Source organism: Myotis davidii, unplaced genomic scaffold (genome assembly GCF_000327345.1).
Source record: "Myotis davidii unplaced genomic scaffold, ASM32734v1 scaffold563, whole genome shotgun sequence".
NCBI lineage: Eukaryota > Metazoa > Chordata > Mammalia > Chiroptera > Vespertilionidae > Myotis > Myotis davidii.
This window is the reverse complement of record NW_006294868.1, coordinates 152,146-170,782: the sequence shown is the minus strand read 5'-3', so window position 1 is coordinate 170,782 and position 18,637 is coordinate 152,146. Positions and strand designations below refer to the sequence as shown.

General features: G+C 43.4%; 1 protein-coding gene across 1 annotated transcript in view; it reads right to left on the bottom strand.

Moving 5' to 3' along the window:
- FRMPD3 (FERM and PDZ domain containing 3) overlaps nucleotides 1–18,637 on the bottom strand; it is an 89,482-nt gene that overhangs the window by 16,508 nt on the left and 54,337 nt on the right. The window contains exons 12-14 of the mRNA XM_006769416.2: nucleotides 16,872–16,961; nucleotides 14,994–15,173; nucleotides 6,623–6,767 (exon numbers count right to left, since the gene is read on the bottom strand). Of these exons, the coding sequence (XP_006769479.2) occupies nucleotides 6,623–6,767; nucleotides 14,994–15,173; nucleotides 16,872–16,961 (415 nt within the window). The remainder of the gene's footprint in view (nucleotides 1–6,622; nucleotides 6,768–14,993; nucleotides 15,174–16,871; nucleotides 16,962–18,637) is intronic.

Below are 18,637 nucleotides of genomic sequence, written 5' to 3'. Positions count from 1 at the left end.
GAGAGAGAATTTAACATTAGGGAGTCTCTGATTCCAAGTTTAGAGTATTTTTGTTTGTATTTAACTTCTATTCATGGTATTATCTTAAGTGATTGTCAATATTTTTTAATAAAATTAGAAAATTTTTAAGGAATTCTCATAAAAATCTTTTTATAAAAACCAAAAAATCAGTCGTTAGCCATTAATATATCTCTATTCTGGATGCAGATTTTGGATCTTTTTTTTTCCCCAAAGCAATATGCAGATTCAATGCAATCCTTATCAAAATTCCAATGTCATTTTTTAAAGAAATAGAATGAGAATTCATCAGATTTGCATGGAACCACAAAAGACCCTAATAGACAAAGCAATCCTGAAAAAAATGAATGAAGCTGGAGGTATCACACTACCTGACTTCCAATTATACTACAGAGCTATGATAATCAAAACAGCATTATATTGACAGAGAAGCAGACACACAGAATAGAGAGCCCAGCTATAAAACCACATACATATAGATATAATTTTCTACAAACAATCCAGAAACACACAATGGAGTAAAGATAGTCTCTTTAATAAATGGTGCTAAGAAAACTAGAAAGTTACATGCAAATGAATGAAATTGGATTATAGTTTGTCCCCATGTACAAAACTTAATTTAAAATGGATCAAAGACCTAAATATAAGACCCAAAACAATAAGTTACGAGTGGCCATTATCAACAAGATAAGCAATAACAATTGTTGGAGAGGTTGTGGGAAAAGGGGACCCTCATCCACTGCTGGTGGGAATGTAGACTGGTACAACCACTATGGAAAGCAGTCCTGCAATTTCTCAAAAAATTAAGAATAGAGCCACCATATGGCCCAGCAATCCCTCTCCTGGGTGTATACCCGAAAAACTCAAAATCATGTATTCGCAATGATATATGATCCCCTATTCACAGTGGCCAAGATATGGAAACAACCAAAGTATCCTGCGATAGAGGACTGGATAAAGAAGATGTGGTGCATATACACAATTGAGTACTACTCAGCCATAGGAAAGGATGAAACAGTGCCATTTGCAACAATGTGTATGGGCCTTGAGGACATTTTGAAAAGTGAAATACGTCAGACAGAAAAAGCTAAGAACCATATGATTTCACTGGTATGTGGGATATAAAACTGAAACTTGTGAACACAAACTGCAGTGTGGTGGCTGCCAGAGGGAAAGGGTAGGGAGGGAAAAGGTCCTAACTAAGGTGACAGGAGAAGGTTTGCCTTTGGGTGGTGGGCACATCGTGCAATATACAGATCTTGTAACACAGAAACCCACACCTGAAACCTATATGTTCATGTTGTCCAATGTCATCCCAATAAATTTAATTTAAAAAAAAGAAAGAAAGTAACATGGTTTGGCGAGGATTTGGTGAAATGATACCCTCCAATATTGCCGATGGGAATGTAAACTGGTGCAGTCATTTTGGAAAACAGTCCGGCAGCTTCTGACAATACCAATCCACTTCTAGGTATCTACCAGAAAAATGAAAACATGTCCCCACATAAACTTGTACATGAATGCTTATTACATTATTATTCAAAATAGCTGAAAGGTACAAACAACCCAAGTGTTCATCAACTGAGGAATGGATAAACAAAATGTGGTGTATTCATACAATGAAATATTATTTGGCCATAAAAAAACAAAAGGCTGATATATGCTAAAACATGAATGACCCTTGAAAACATTATTTTTAAGTGAAAAAAGAAAGCCACAAAAAGACCATATGTTGTATTATTCCATTTAAATGAAATATCCAGAAAAGGCAAATCTATAGAGACAAAGTTGATTAGTGGTTGCTTAGGACTTGGATGTGATTAGGAGGGGAATAGGGGATGAATATTAATGGGCACAGAGTTTGCTTTAGGAGGGGCAAAAATATCCTAAGATTAAACTGTGGCAATCATTGCACAGCCCTGTGAATATATTAAATATACTTAAAAGCATTGAGTCATGCCCTAGCTGGTTTGGCTCAGTGGATAGAGCATGGGCCTGTGGACTGAAGGGTCTCAGGTTCCATTGCAGTCGAAGGCACAAGCCCCTGTTGCAGGGTTCAATCCCCAGTAGGTGGCATGCAAGAGGCAGCTGATCAATGCTTCTCTCATCATTGATGTTTCTATCTTTCCCTCTCCCTTCCTCTCAAATCAATAAAAATATATTTAAAGAACACTCTTGAAAAACAAACAAACAAAAACCACAAAAAGAGACCAGTGAGTTGTGATCTTTAAGTGGGTGAATTTTATGGCTTGAAAATTACATCTAAATAAAGCTGTTTGTTAAAAAGAAGCACAGCACTGGACATATGATGAACTTTCAATCATTATAAAAAGAGCAAAAATATGTTCTGCTCTTGAAAGGACTTTACCCCACATGGTCCTGTCAATCCCTCATAAGGTAGGTTCTATTATTATCCTTTAAGTGTATAGATGGGGAAACTGAGACTCAGTTTAAGTACTTTGCTCATGATTACACAACTAAGATACAGCAGAGCAGGGACTGGAACTCTCTGTCTTTGGATCCCAAGCCATTTCTGGTTTCAATAGCCAGCGGTTCTCAACCTGTGAGTCTCGACCCCTTTGGCGGTCAAACGACCCTTTCACAGGGGTTGCCTAAGACCATGCTGAATATCAGATATTTATATTATGATTCATAACAGTAGCAACATTACAGTTATGAAGTAGCAATGAAAATAATTTTATGGTTGGGTCACAACATGAGGAACTGTATTTAAAGGGCCAGAAGGTTGAGAACCACTGCAATAGACCATACTGCCCCTCTAAATTTAGTCAATGTAACTACATCGAGTGATTTCAATTTAGGCCTTAGTAGTTGTATCTAAGGAACTCAGGATCAGCCGGAGGATCTCTTCTTGGCCTTTGGCTAAGACCAAGTGTGGATGAGCTGGGGGAATGGTATGTAATGACTCTCTGAGACTTAGAAAAGTGTTCTAGAGGAACAATGAGCCAGGAGCTCGAACTATCAGTTCAGGAAGTTTCTACCCTCAGGCATTGTTCATAGGTCCTGGCAATGCACCTAGTGCTAATTACCTATGAGATAACTAAACAATCTCAGTCTGCTGCTATTAGAGGTGGCTCCCAGGAGCATGTCCAATAAGGAAGTTGTGACTCCTCTCAGACAGGGCTGGAGGTCTAAGAGTGGCTTCCCTCCCTGCAAAATGGAAACATCTCTCAATACCAGGCTGTCAAGGCCAGGTGATGTATAGCTCACCACTTGGTACTGTGATTTCCAGATCTGAGCAGCAGCACGGTGGGCTGTGCAGAGAAGAAAATGTCCCTGGAGAAGCCTAAATCTCCTCTAGACAGGTTAAAATGCCAGTAAAACCAGGTGCGGTTGCTGATATCTGAGAAAGCATGCCTCCCAGATTGCAAATCTGCTGTAAATTGCTCATCAGTTTTCCCCACAGGAATCTCCTAGTCTATCCCTCTGTACTCACCCACTCAGAAGACTGACTTAAAAAAATACTTGCAAAGAACAGGATGGTGATTCAATTGGAGCTATATTTAAAAACTATATTATACACACGCATACACACACATACACAATCAACACAACATTGATAAAACCGACTTTCTTTTACTTGGTCTTGCTATGTTCTACATTCTGATGATCATTGACCATAAGGACAAATGACCAAAAGGCCTTGCAAGAACCTCATGTCCATTCTGAATCATCAAAAAAAAAAAAAAAGAGTTTGCTATGCTCACTCTAGCTTTAGTACTCTATGCATGTTGCTGAGTTTTAACTACATGAAAATTTGTAAGCTATGCATGGTATATATAGTAGCCATTAACCAGAATATTTTATTCACCAGATCAAACTGTTTTCTAAACATGGGAGAAAATTTAGAGTGGAATCCTCCTCCAACTGTGACCCCAGTTAGGGCCCTGAAAGCCTTAATTTCTTGGGTCCCCCCAGGATACATGGAGCTCAAGGCAGGAGAGAGATGGCAGCTGCCTCTGGATTTCCAACCATCCCCATATAAGTGGAGAGTTGGCATTTGTCTGAGATTTTCTCGAAGTTGTGTCTTCAAGTCCAGGTGCTGTTATGTTATGTCACTTGAAATTTCCTCTATATAAATGCAAAGGCACTTACTGTATTGGCATTATTCCTTTAATCATATTTCTGTATTCTCCCACCAGGTTGTAAGCTCTGTGAGGGCAAGGACCATGTCTGTTATTTATAGCTGAAATAAGTGAAATGTCTACTTCAGGAAAACTACTAATAAAGCCCAACAGGTAATCTCTTTCCTTCCACTTCCATTTTCCTTTTATTCTGTGTCTGAGAGAAGAGATGATGCTTTGTCTTTTCCAGTTGGTGGTTTACCAGCATCCTTTAAGTCCAGTCGGCTAAGCATTGAGTTGGGTTAGGTGAGCCAGTAGCTACTATGGGACAAGACTATAGATCCTGCTAGAGAAACCAGGCTCTGAGTAGACTGGTGATCTGTTCTCTGAGGTTGGCAGGATGACTGTTTCCTATAGGTCTTTACTAAACCACACTGGGGCTTCTGTTCTGGGTTGAATGTGGGTCTGATGGAGGAAGCCAATCTTAACTTTGTATCAGGAACTGATGGCTCCTCACTGTAACCTGGGTAGAGGTCTCCTCAGTGGTGCTGCTTGCTGTTGCCCTTTCCTGTCCTTGGGACCATGAGATAAGATGTGCATACCAGCCCCTGACAGCTGACCCATGAGGCTCATTCTGTCCCACTCGCCTTGAACCCTGGGTGGCTACTGTCAACCCAGCAGCTAACAGTCCAAAGGCCAAGTACTGGGCCTAGGCATTGGCCCAAGCCCCTGGAGAAGTCAAGTGCTACAAACAGTGGGGACACCACAGTGGTCCATCTGGCTCCTGCATGGACAGAGAGGCCCTGTGCTAGAGGCAGCCTGAGCCCCCTTCACTCTGTAGGCCCAATGAGGAGGATTCTCAGGAATCAGGGAGGGGCTCTAAAGTCATGTTTAGCATTGATATAAGCCTCCCTTCTGGGCTAGAAGAGAATTCAATGAAATTTGTTTGCCTTTGAAAAAGCAACATGATGCAACATGGAATGTATTCAGTTAAGGGACACAGGAAGCCTGGGTCCCTCACATAGTGCCACTATTTCCACAGCATGGGGAATACTTAATGAAGGCATTGGCTAAGGTGCTAATGGGCTGACCAAAACCCTTTGGAAGGCAGGGTGGGACTACAGAACCGCCTCAGGAGCCTTCTTAAAATAAATTCCCAAACAACCCTCACTTGCACATCTGGTCCTCAGCTGAGCTCCAGGCTCTTCCTTCTGTCTTGCCTTTTTCTCTTTCTCCCTCTCTATCCTGCTCAGTAAGAAGTATAATTTACTTAGGTGTGATGATAGAGAGGAAGATCACAGGTGACACTAATAATACTAATACTGGCTTTGCCATAATTTGGCCATCAGAGGTTTCATAGTACATATAGCCACCCACTTTGAAGCAATCCGCCTTGAGACATGTGGCAACTTGGATCCCCAGGTTCTTTCTATTCCAAGTCAGTTCTTTTGCTTCTTTATGTGGCCTATATCATATGCCTTGGGGCCCCCTATCTTTCCCCAAATCTGTATTTGGTGAATTGCCTTCTAATTCCTGTGGACAATGTTATGAGGTATAAACATGTGTTTGCTGTGATGTTCATTTTGAAGAAAATGAGGTGAGAGGGTTTATGTGGATACACAGCCCACTGGGTGCTGGGTCATCCATCAGGTATGAGCTTCTATTCTCAAACTCCTCAATCTAGATCAGATGTGACCATGCTGCAAGGCAAGACAACCTTGAAGATAAAAGAAATAGTTTAGCAGCAAAACAAGTTGGATAAAGAGTCTTCAGCATGTGAGGAGGGCAACTACTGGGTACTAAGTCTCAGCTTCTACTTGTGATGTTTGGGTGTTGGGGTGAGGCAAGCACACATTGCATGTACGTGAGTCTTGGGTCTAATATGTGGAGTGACTGTTCTTTGGTCTCCTCCCATTTTGGTTCGGGATGGCAGTATCTGGATTGGGCTAATTTTCCCCAAGGGCCCTGATTGTGCCATCACGAGGACTGCTCTGAGGAATGACTTCACTTTGCTGTTTGAGAGCTGCTGGCTATATATACTCTGGGCTTGCACAGTCTTTCCTACCCCAGTCTTCTGTGGCCTCTTACTTCAGGCAGCTATCATCTGCCTTATGAACAAAAGAAAATTTTACCTTTATTTTCAGCTTCCACTTTTAAAAATTTAGAACACCCATGCATCTCTCCTAGATCAATGTACCTCTAAAGTTTTGCCTTAGATTCAATGAGATTTCTTAATTGGTTCTCTATTTATTGCTTATTTGCTATTTTTATCTTACAACCGTTCACTGACTCAATCACAATGTGCTATTACAGGCATCCTTTGTGGGACAAGCCCATCAGAAAGCCAGCTGTCTTTCCAACTGGCTTGTGCCAAGTAGGACACAGTGGTACAGCATCAGCTTCTGGTAAATCAGGTCCTGGCAGAATGGGGTGAGCACTAAGGCAGTGGAGCTCTTCCCCCCCATGTTTCCAGGGTCCAAAGGACTTCCACTACACCAAAAATCGAGGCTGAGCCCTACCTGCCTTGATCATTGGAGGTGGAAGAGGCTGGTTGGTGGGCCTGGTGAAAACCATCTTCCTGGAATCCATCAGGAGGCGGCAGTACCCTGCAATCAGGCAGGCAAAATTGGTGGCTTCGGGCCACTCCATCAACAGCACCAGAGGCTGGGGGAGAGACAGGAAGAAACATGAGGACACGGGAAGGAGGAAAACAGGTTCAATTCCTGGAGAATGATCGTATAGAAAAGATCATTTGCATGGTTATGGGAACCATAGTTTCTGAACCAAAAATTGAGGCATATGTCCTGACAAATGATTTCTTCTGATTTGAGAGTTAATTTATAGTAAACTCTTACCCATGTATCAAAACTAAATCAACCTTAATTACACATTTAATGGACCACCTTTACTGAAAAAGACTGAAATTATTAAACATGATGTGACTGTTGTGTGGCTTTTATTGGGGTTGTCAGGGCTCAGCAGATATTCAGACCAGCTGGGAAAGCTGGGGTAAACCTAGGAGGTGAGGGGAATATCCTTTATGATAATTTCCTTGAATGCACAACTCATCTCTATAACCACATACAATACCCAGAACAGCTCCTGGACATGGACATTCTGTGCAATCAAGTCCTTCCAGCTCATGGTCTTTCTGGTCTGCAGCCCTGCTCAGACCTTCATGTTCTCCCCTTTTCCCTTGGTTTCCCAAAGTGTTCTCAAGATGTTAATTGGTGCTCCTTAAAATAATTCCTTGAGCAAATACATGAGTGAAACCCTGGGTTAAATAACACTATATAGATAATTGTACTTACGGAAATTATCAGATCCTTTAATATATTAATGTGCAGTACCAACTTCAAGAGTGGGACTTCAGTATTCCAACTTTTCTAAAATGTTTAATTTTGTTTTTTATGTTGTCTAAAGTTTTACATATGACCACCTCAGCTTTTAAGTTAAAGTTGCACCAGCTTTCTTTTCTATCTCCAACACATAGCTTGAGTTGAATATTTTCTAGTTCATATAGACTAGGGGTTGACAACCCTTTACTACTATTAGGCAGGGGTGGGCAAACTTTTTGACTCGAGGGCCACAATGGGTCCTTAAATTTATTCATTTCAAACGGGCCGGATATGGCCCGCAGGCTGTAGTTTGCCCATGGGTGCTATAAGGGCTAGATAGTAAATATTTTAAGACTTGTTAGCCATACAAGCTCTGTTGCAACAACCCTGCCATTGTAGTGTGAGAATGGCCATAGTTAACTATAAGCAAAACAAATGGCTGTGATGGTGTTCTAAGAAAACTTTATTTACAGATATAGGCAGTGGGTCAGGTTTGGGTCATGGGCCTTAGTTTGCCACCTGATCTATGGGTGAAGCTTCTTTTCAGCTAAATACAATTATTTATATTCATTTTGATATCTTTTTCTGCTTGTTTCATTTGCCAACAGTAATCGCCTTCTCCTTTGGAAATTCTCCTCCTGGCTTCTGTTTCCATGAGGTGATACTGTGTCCTGGTTCAGTAATCTCTGACATGTCCATTTCCCTCTTTGGCCAGCTCTTCTTGCACAACCTCCACACGCAATCCATGCCCTAGGCTCAGTCCTCAACCCTTAGTTCATCATTAAGGGATCAAATTTCACCTATTTCACCTATTCATCTCAGAACTCACACAGTGCTATGTCTATATCACACAATCTTCTGTTCAATCGAATCCTATCTTGAGTTGTTGAATAGTTATTGTACATCCAATTACAATGCAAACCACAATAAGGCATTTGGATTCTGCCCCTTAGGCAATGAGCTGGTGATGCTCCTTTGCAATACCATCAGCAAGAAAAGGAATGGCCTGTCCCCAAGGAACAATTGTTCCCTTGGGTCATTACTAGGAAGGGGGAGAGGGGATGTTTGTACCTTCAGTTAATGGATGTTTCACAGGCACAACAGAATGGTTAACTTTGTGTATAACAAAGTAGAGACAGAAGAGGAATAGAACAGGGAGGGGAGTGAGATATCGCTTTGTGTCTCACTCCCTGTCACCAATGGCAGAAGGATACACAGAGGTTTGGGTATGAATAGCTGCTACCACCATTACTATGAGGGCCCAAGATTCACTAGGTTTGCCTCAGGAGCTATCACAGACATCATGGCCATCCCTTCTGCTACTGCTTTATTCAGGCCTTCATCATCTTCCTCTAAGACCAAAACTTCTGGAGGTATGTGTGAATGGGTGACGAGTGTACTGAGATCCTGAGCCCCTCAGCCTCTGGGTCCTGTTGCCTCTGGCCACAAGCTGCCTCATCTATTTATCCCAGTGTGCCATACAAATAGTGACTTTTTATGATATGGAAAAGGTAGGGACACACCTCAGGTTCTCCAATAGTCTTCTGATTGAACTCCCTACCTTCAGTCTTCACCTCCATATTGCTACCTAAGTCATGTTCTAAAATATGACTCTCTTTGTCACTTAAAATCTTAAATAGCTCATCACCTAAAACCCATTGCCTTCCATTGTCACATGAAGCCCTTCAGGATCTAGACCCAACCTGCAGCTTCAAGCGTATCTCCCACTAACTCTGTCTGTGCCCTCCTCCCATTACAGCCCCTTGTCTTATGCTCCAGCAATGACACATCATTTACAATTTGCCAGAGTTGTCATGTTTTTGCAGCCCTTCATAACTTAACCTATGCTGGCCCCTCGGCTGAGATGCTCCTGCACCCTACTTTGTCCACACAGCAAGCTGCTACACACTGGTTAAATGGCTCATAGACAGCAGGCCCCACTGCAGGATGCAGCCGCTCATCCCAGAACAGTGTTAACACAGTTCCTGACCTTGTGGCACTTATAATCTAGCAGAAAATAAGACATAAACGAAATAATCACAGAAATGAATATAATTGCAAGGTATGATAAGCACTATAAAGGGAAAGCACAGAGAGCCATCAGAACATAGAATGTCCTGGATCAATGTGTGGGTACAAATGTGCACACATGTGACTAATTTGGTGGCAGAAGCTGGAGAGAGTTTCTCTGAGGAAATGGCATTGGCTGAAAAATAGAATAAGGGACCATTTGACCAAAGTACAGGCTGACTGGCTGGCTGACTGATAGAAAAACTGATGGACTAGCTGGCTTCAGGGCAGTCTGGCCTACTGATGCCCTGGCTGACAAGCATGGCTGCATGACAGGAAGAATGCCTAAAACCCTAATATCCTGACATCCTGGCTAGTTAAACTGCTGGGTGGCTGGTCAGCTAGCTAATGGACAGATGGGAGGCTAAGTGACTAACTGGCTGACTGACTTAACTGTCTGACTTCAGTTCCTCCTCTTATTTCTTGACCCAAATGTAGCCCAATGTCCATAATAAAGCAGCACACAAGCAAAATCCTGTGCACAGAATCAAGCACACCCCCAGCTGGCTCAGCACAGCACAGCACAGCACAGCACAGCACAGCACATCAGGAACCCCTCCTCTGCATCCTTGCACAGGCAACTGGACCCTAGCATGAGCCAAATGCAGCTTGTAAAAGGAACACAGATGCCAGCAGAGGTAAAAATCAAATCAAAGGCAAACAAACAGGTTGGATAGGTTTTCTTAGAAACTTTCAAAAACAAGTGTTTTTTTTTTTAACATAGGATTTGAATGATCATGATGTTTAATAATGCTTGTCTCTATAGAAAGCACTAGAGCAATAAAGCTCCAACATGAGAATAGGAGACACATTGGGTCACAAGAGATCCCTTGGGACATTCCTTTAATGGATTCTTTTCCCCCCTTGTGTGTTTCTGTGTAATGGGGCATGGGAATGGGCCAGTGCTATCTCAATTCCTAACTGCTGTCTCTTGGAGAAAGACATTTGCATACTACCTCAAATATACTTCACTAAGAGCAAGTAAGCTGAGTGAAACGGTAACTAAAAATATGCCCAGGCCATCTTCACATGGAGGACAAAGGGAGAATGGAGTTGGAGGCATGGGCAAACAAGAGAAGGTACAGTGGGGATTAGTTTTACATGCTCCAGCCTTATCTCTTTCCCAGCATTTTGGATTGCCAACTAGGGAGGGGACTGGTCCTGGGGTAGCCTCAGAACACCCTAGCATCCTGAAAAACAGGAAAAGGGTGGGAATTCAGGGGCCTTGAGGGGCAAGGGTACAAGATGATGGTCCTTGAGTCCCAGGGGACCAGTATATTTGGGCTCTTGCCTCCACAACACTGGGAAATGTGAATTGGGCATAGCCAGTCAATTTGGGGACAAGTAAGAATATCACTTTAAGGCAGTGGTTCTTAGGCCAGATGCATATCAGAATTACCTGGGAAGTTTTAAAAATCTATATCCCCTTGGGGAGGTAGAAGAGGATAAAGAGGGATAAATAAATGGTGATGAAAGTTCATATTAAATGACTGTCAAATGGAAATCTGAATCTTTTTTTCTCCCTCAATCTTCCCTTTTTCCTTCCTCCGCTATATCATGGATCTTACCTCTGCCAATTTATCTGTGAAAGGTATAAATACCATCCTGTCTATTTCATAGGGCACTGACTTGTAAAATAGTGATGCACACAGCAGACATCTCTGATTACATGCATCTGGTTTTATGTAACAAAAATTGGGTGTGAGCGTAACATTTATCAATCAAATTATATCTTTTTTTTTTTAGAGAGAAGCATTGATTTATTGTTCCACTTACTTATGCATTCATTGGTTGATTCTTGTATGTGCCCTGACAGGGGATGGAACCCCAACCTTGGCTCATCGGGATGACACTCTAACTGAGCTACTCAGCCAAAGCCTCAAATCATATCTTTAGTGCAGTGTATGACAGCTTCTTCCTTGAAGGAATCTCACAATATATTAATTTCCTGTTGCCTCTGTGTAGCCTTTAAGCACAAATTTAGTGGCTTAAATGCTACATTTATTTCCATACAGTTCTGGAGATCGAGTCTTACTGGGCTAAAATAAAGGGTAGGCAGGGCCGCATCACTTCTGCCTTCTGGAGGCCGTAGGGGAGAATGGGTTTTCTTTCCTTTTCTAGATTCTAGAGGCCACCCTACTCCTTGGCTCATGGCCCCTTCCTCCATCTTCAAGGCCAGCAAGATCGGACTGAGTCCTTCTCACATCACATCACTGACTTTCTATTCTGCCTCCCCCTTTCACTTACAAGGACCCTTGTGATTACACTGGGCCCATCTGGGTAATTCAAGCTAATATCCCTCTTTTAAGGACAGCTGATTAGCAATCTTACTTCCATCAGCAATATTAATTACTCCCTGCCATATAACATAACATATTCAAAGGTTCTGGGGATTAGGGCATGGGCATCTTTGGATGGCCATTATTCTGCCTACTGCACATGATAAATCTTTTTACAAAGTAGAAACATTTTAATGTAAAGTGGATAATCCTCTGTTTTTTTTTAAAATATATTTTATTGATTTTTTACAGAGAGGAAGGGAGAGAGAGAGTTAGAAACATCGATGAGAGAGAGAAACATCGACCAGCTGCCTCCTGCACATCTCCTACTGGGGATGTGACCGCAACCAAGGTACATGCCCTTGACCGGAATCGAACCTGGGACCTTTCAGTCTGCAGGCTGATGCTCTATCCACTGAGCCAAACCGGTTTTGGCATCCTCTGGTTTTTCATATACATTTTATCTGTTGCTTAAAGTAGGACATACCTGAACTATCTGCCACCTGATGGTCTCATCATCTACCTACCCATTCATTGTTTCCAGCAAAGTGCAACCTTCTCCTAGCCCCTTCAATTCACCAAGAAGACCTTCCATTTATCTCCTAATGTAGTCCTTCACCTCTTTAACCACCATGATGTGGACACTCTGTGTGCATGCATAGCACCATTCTTCAGTGCAATTGGGCTACATGCAGTAGGTGATAACGGTTAGGTATAATAAAATGTGTGCTTTGTGTGTGCAAGACAGGAATGTGTGTGGGGACATGCATGCACACTCGTAACGATTCTACACATTTCCCATTCTTTCTTTTTCATTACCACTGCTGTCCCTCCAGCTCAGGCCTTGCCTTTATCACTTCAATCCTGCACTAGCATCATAATCCCCTTCTTGCCTCCCTGGTTTCACATTAGCCTTGCTTCCACCCATTAGGCAAACTAGTCCAAATCAGTTTTCATCCTATCACTCCTCTGCTCCAGGTCTTACAGTGGATTCCCACTATTCTATCACATTGAATCTAAATTTCTCAGACTGGCCTTCAAAGCTTATAACCGGCTTATTCTGCCCATCCCCAATCTCTTCAATCTCTTTTCTCTTTAGTCTCCTCTCCCGCCAAGTAACTATGCTTATCGACCTGCACATATGTCTTACTTATTTCCGTGTTTGCTCCCTGCCTGTGAATACATCCCTCTTCTCTCTGCTAATCCATGCCTGTCACTTCAAGATCCAGCTTAAAACACTCTCTTGTGAAAAGCCAGTTCTGTTAACCACTTCCTGTTCTTTTGTTCCACGCTATTCTTGTCTACAAAATTACTTGATTTTAACTTTTATTTAGTTATGTTTTGCTTTTAAAAAAAAATACCAGGTCTCACTTGTTGAGGACTTATAATGTGTCAGGCAGTGTTCTAAGACATTTTACACACATTTTATCATTTAATCCTGAATACAATCTTTTGAGTTAGGCACTCCATTTTGCAGTTGAGGAAATCAGTGCTCAGAGAGGTCAAGATACTTTTTCAAGTCTACACAGCTAGGAAGTGGTGCACCTGGGATCTGAACCTGGTCTGTATGATTCCAAAGCTCTATGGAAGCTCTGTTGTTGCTTTATTAAAGTAGGGTATGTGTCTTTGTGGGTTTAGGCCTCCCCTATAAAAGTGTAGCCCCTCCAAGGCAGCCTTCATGCACACAACTGTGGCTTGAGCGCTCCGATAAATGAGACTAGTGCTTTACACCCAGGCAATACCCCACCGACCCTGCTTGGCCTGGTTCCTCCAGAGCTCTGGACCCAGAGGTGAGTGTTTCTCAAACCTGGCTATACTACAGAATCACCCAGGGAACTGAAAAATAAATAAATCCTGATGCCCAGGCTGCACTCCAATTAATTAAACCACAATCTCTTGTAGTAGGACCCAGGCATCAGTATTTTTTAAAGCTCTCAAGAAAATTACATTGTGCAGCCAATATTCAGAATCACTTGTAAAGCAAAGAAGATTCTGTTGGAAAGCTGTTTCTCTGTTTTAAACCATTTTTATTTCTCAGGAAGTTACATCTCCCCTGCATGTCTAGTCTCTCCTTCCCCTTCCCTACCTGCTCATTTGGCTTTTTACTTAACAACATCTGAGGGGAACAGCAATCATTGCTTGAGGAAGTGGCCACAAGCCAATTAAATATTAGCTCCAGGCAGGTTCCTAACTCAATGGTGTTCCTGTGAATCACAGGTGAAAAACATTAACATATTAAAGCTTTCTGGGTTTCACAAAGACAAAAAAATAATTTGCTGTTTTGAAACAGCAAACATTCCACCTCTTAATCTGCTAACAGCATCTCCTGGGAAATCCTTAAAGAAAGAAAAGTTGCCCCTTCCTTAATAGCTTTCACCAGCTGGCAGGCAGGGAGCGCCATGGAAGATGTGGCTGACCAAGGCTGCCTGCCTTTGCACAGGTAACAGCTGCTTGGTAGTCTGAATGAGCTCATCTATGGAAAAAGTTCTAAGGTTCTGGAAGAGGTGGACTCAGGGAGGTGAAAATGGGGACCAGGTTCTACCTGCTCACTGTCTCCCCAGGGCCCCTTAGTTCTGTCTACATACTCAGACATCCCCTCCCCCATGATTACAAGTGTGTGTGTGCCTATGGCAGGGCTTCCCAACTGGTGTACATATATCCTTTCAGCCTTTGGGACAGCCAGACAGAGCCCAGGGTGGTCAGAGTCTCTGGGCTCCATTTACCCTAATATTCCACATGAATGTAATTTCCTATGGGTGCTATGACACAAGATTGGGAAGTGATGTCCTGGATGTAGCTCCAAATTCTCCAGTTCCCCTGCCCTCTGCAAAAGACCTCTTATGGGTTGATTGGACACTCCCTAGCTTTCTCTAGCACTGGCTAGCCTTAATACAGTATGTGGTCACAATAGCATGTCCCAGTGGCTCTCTCTATGGAACTGAGCCCATTTCTTCTACAGCTCACTTCTACCTATGTGACTTTTTTTTTTTACTTTCTAAATAAACTTCCTCTTAAAAGAAAAAATAGTATGTCCCACAGGGTTGAGAAGGGCAAAGAAGATAGCCCAAATGGACTAAGGTTCTGAGCCACTTCTGAATACCTAAACTTCACCTGATAGGCTTAAATTCTCTTTCTCAAGGTTACTTCTTCCTGTGTTCCCAAGGCCTGTTCCTGGGGAGAAGTACCCCCAAAGCCAGACTTACCTTGGCATCCAGGATGCTGGTCTCCACTCGGGCCACGCCTTGGTTCTCCCGGAACAGCTGGATCTTGCTGATCTTGCTGAACTCGGACAGCACAGTGGTAAGGTTGGTTTTGAGGTCAATAACATGGCTGATACCGTGCCGGGGTCCCACCAGGAGAGTGGTGGCTGATTGCTTTTCATCCTGGTGCCCAAATGTCATGGGCAGCATTCACAGAAAGAAAGGAAGAGGTGGTGGGGAGAGGAGACAGGAGGAGGAAATAGAAAATAAGCATTGGGCCGGTTCTGCTGAGAAGTCTGGAAGCATTTGGGGCTCAGTGCCAGGGTGGGAGGACAATCTTGAGGGGAAAATGGTCTGGGATGCTCCTGTTTTCAGGGCAGGGCCTAGATCATCGGTCCAAATGGGCACCTTAGGCTCAGCAATAGGTTGGGCAGCAGCAGGGTGGCTCTAGCAAAATCATGAAGTAGGTCAAGTTTTTTTCTGGTGCCTTCATAGCACCCTCTACCTATCAAGCCCTACAGACTTTCCATTTGTCGCTGCAGGCCACTCAAGGCATCCATCTGGCACTCTGCCTGAACAGAGAGCATCCTGTTTGGTCTTTAACCTCCCCTACCCCACTCCCACCCCACAACTCCAACCAAGGGCAACTCAAACTCTCACTTCTCATTAGTTGCCAAAACCTAAAAAGACAAAGAAATAACTCTGGTCCAAGGTGTTAAGGATTGATTGGGGTGGGGGGCGGTCTCTCTCCCTAAGATATTTGCCCTTTAATAGGCACTACAGCAGTCTTAACCCAAAGGGATGGCCTATAAGAATTATAGCAGTGGCAAGGGTGTGGGGGTTAAGGTGGAGGGAAGGGGCAGTGGGCTTTCAGTGATCCTCAAATCCCAGTATGTAAATGGTTACTTCTGTGCCTGATGGGCTGAATTCACATAAGTGTTCCTGACAGGCTCCTTGGCACCATCAAGCCTGAACCCTTTGCGGGTCCATTCCCTGGTATTAGCATCACCCCGATGAACCTCTTCCATCTGCTGTAGATACTTTGATGATAAGCGGCTTTCCACTGGTGTGCCCCATGAGCAAGACAATGTGTTCCCCAGAGCAGGACAAGCACCTGGAGACAGCAAGATGATTTGAATTTCCTTTCTGTAGCTCACTAGGGTAAACTAGCCTGGGGCACATTCTTGGGTGACCAGCAGTCCCTCCCCCTCCAGAGACAGGTGTTGCTGCAGTGAAGGACTTGGGTATGCAGGGGAAAGCATACGGATTCAGGAAGCCTTGAGTGGGAGGCTTCAGGTATATAAGGAAGAGTAATGAAACAGAGCATGGGTCAGCAAACTCTGGCTCACAGGGCAAATCTGGCCCACCACCAGTTTTTAGAATGGTTTTTACATTTTTAAATGGTTGGAAAAAATTCAAAAGAACCACATTTTGTGACATGTGAAAATTACATAAAATTCAAATTTCAGTGTCCATAAATATACTAAAACACAGCTATGCTCATTTGCTTATGCATTGCCTATGGTTGCTTTCATGCTACAATGGCAGAGCTGAGTATCTGTGACATGTGCATAGCCTGACTGCAAAGCTTGAAATATTTACTATGGAAATAGTTTGCCACCTTCTGAAATTGAGGAAGGGGACACAAAAGGGTCAATGAGGGATGCTGAAAATGAAAATTACCTCTTACTTTACCATTTTACCAGAGGAGGAACCAGAGCACCATGGAAGAGGAGAGGGAGGAGGAAGAGGAGGGAAGATATTTAGAAATATTTGCTGAGACATAATGACATTCTAAAGCTTTAATGTTCTACTGCCCTCCACCCAAGGACAGTGCCCACAGAGGGCTCCCTCCCACCCAGTTTCGCTACCCTCACTGACCAGGCCCACAGTGTTGAACAAAACACCAGTGAAGGTTGGAAGTTCATTCAGAATTCGAAGATACTGGAGCTTTGCCTGAATTGTGGAGCCCTGTAGAAACAAAACACCCAGAAACATGAGGAACTTTAGACACACAAAATCAAACCTGTATTCTCAGGAAAGAATGTCAATATCTTACGACAGGAACGTCAGCAAGATACCCTACGGTAGTGTGAAGAGATCCCCAGAGAAACTGCAGAAAGGTTCCCAATCAGATGGGGTCTTACCTCTAGCATCCCCTCTCCTTTCTAAACACTCTTTTTCCTCCTGGTCCTCATTCCTTAAGAATCCAGCTTACTCATTTTGCTTTTGGGTTAATTCCAACATCTTCCCCCAACTGTGAGACCCCACCTCATCTATACCTCTCTCATGAGATCTCCTATAATCACTAGATATTGGCTATCTCCAACTGGGGGTCCCCCTAAGACCTTTGATCCTGAGTATACCTAAGTCCCAAGCCTGCTCTTTGTCTGGCATTTCCTCATATAAAAGTCTCTAATAGTGACAGCAGCATCCCCTGGGAGTCACACTGGATTCCTCCCTCATCCTCTTACCACCAGTCACAAAATTATCTTCATTCTACCTCCTGTCTACCCACCCCTCTTCTGTAGCCCCATGGTCATTGCCTGATGTCCCCGACCTGTGTCAGGGTGGCAGCCAGGTTACCTTCAGTATTGACACTTCATTCCCTCAACCCCTCCACACTGCTTATAGGGATCATCCTAAAACATAAGATTAATCACATCAGTTGCCTGCTTAAAGCTTTCAATGGCTCTCTACTGCCTACAGGGTAAAGTATAACCTCTTTCCACAGCATGCAAGACCCTCCATGAATTGGCTCCTGCCAATCTCTCTATCCTCCTCTCTTGCCCCCATTTCCTCCCCACCCCCCAGGCATATTCCTTAATTCTGTCCTGGTTTATGCTGAATCATTTGCATTTCTTTCCATGTACCACTCTCTCATGTCCCAGGGGCTTTGTATAGACAGATCTCCCTGCCTTGGAAAGTCTTTCTCCCCCAGCTCATTTAGACAAACTGTTATCTATCCATCAAGACCCAGCTCTGGCATCAAATGCACCAAATTCCTGGCCTTTTCTACCTTCCTCAGGTTGGGTTGGGTGTTTCTTCTGCATATTTCTAGAGTACCCATGCTTGTTGCACTTTGCTGTGACTGACTGTGGTGTTTCTTCACTAGCCTGTGCCTGACTTGAGGGTGGAAACCAGGCCCTTTTCAACTTTGTATCTCCAGCCCAAGCACTGGCGAGCCTCAAAAATGTTTGCCGAGGAGACAGCTGAGAGCACTGATGCTCTCCACTAGGAAGAAAACAGTCTGATTAAATATGCACAGCAAGGTAGGGATGGCTTAACTCTCTGGGGAAATTTGCATCTTAAAAGAGAAGCTAGTTGGTAATGCAAGGAATCTGGAATGGATGGAATCTATGGGAGTGATTATGTCCTGTGTCTACATCTGCATTTCTGTGCCTCTCACCACAACTCCTGCCTCCTAGGCACAAGCAGACTGAGCTTCAGAAGCTTGAGAAGAGCCGACAGAAGAAGAAAAAGATAAGGGCTCACAAGGCTGAAGGAGAAGGCAGTAGGAGTTCCTCAGAGGGCATACAAGAAAGTTCAGGAATGCTGATCAGTGACCTGAGCCTTCAACATGCTGCACAGTGACCTATTCTCCAAGTTATGCCTTATCTCATCAGGTTGGGCTTTTATCTCTTAAA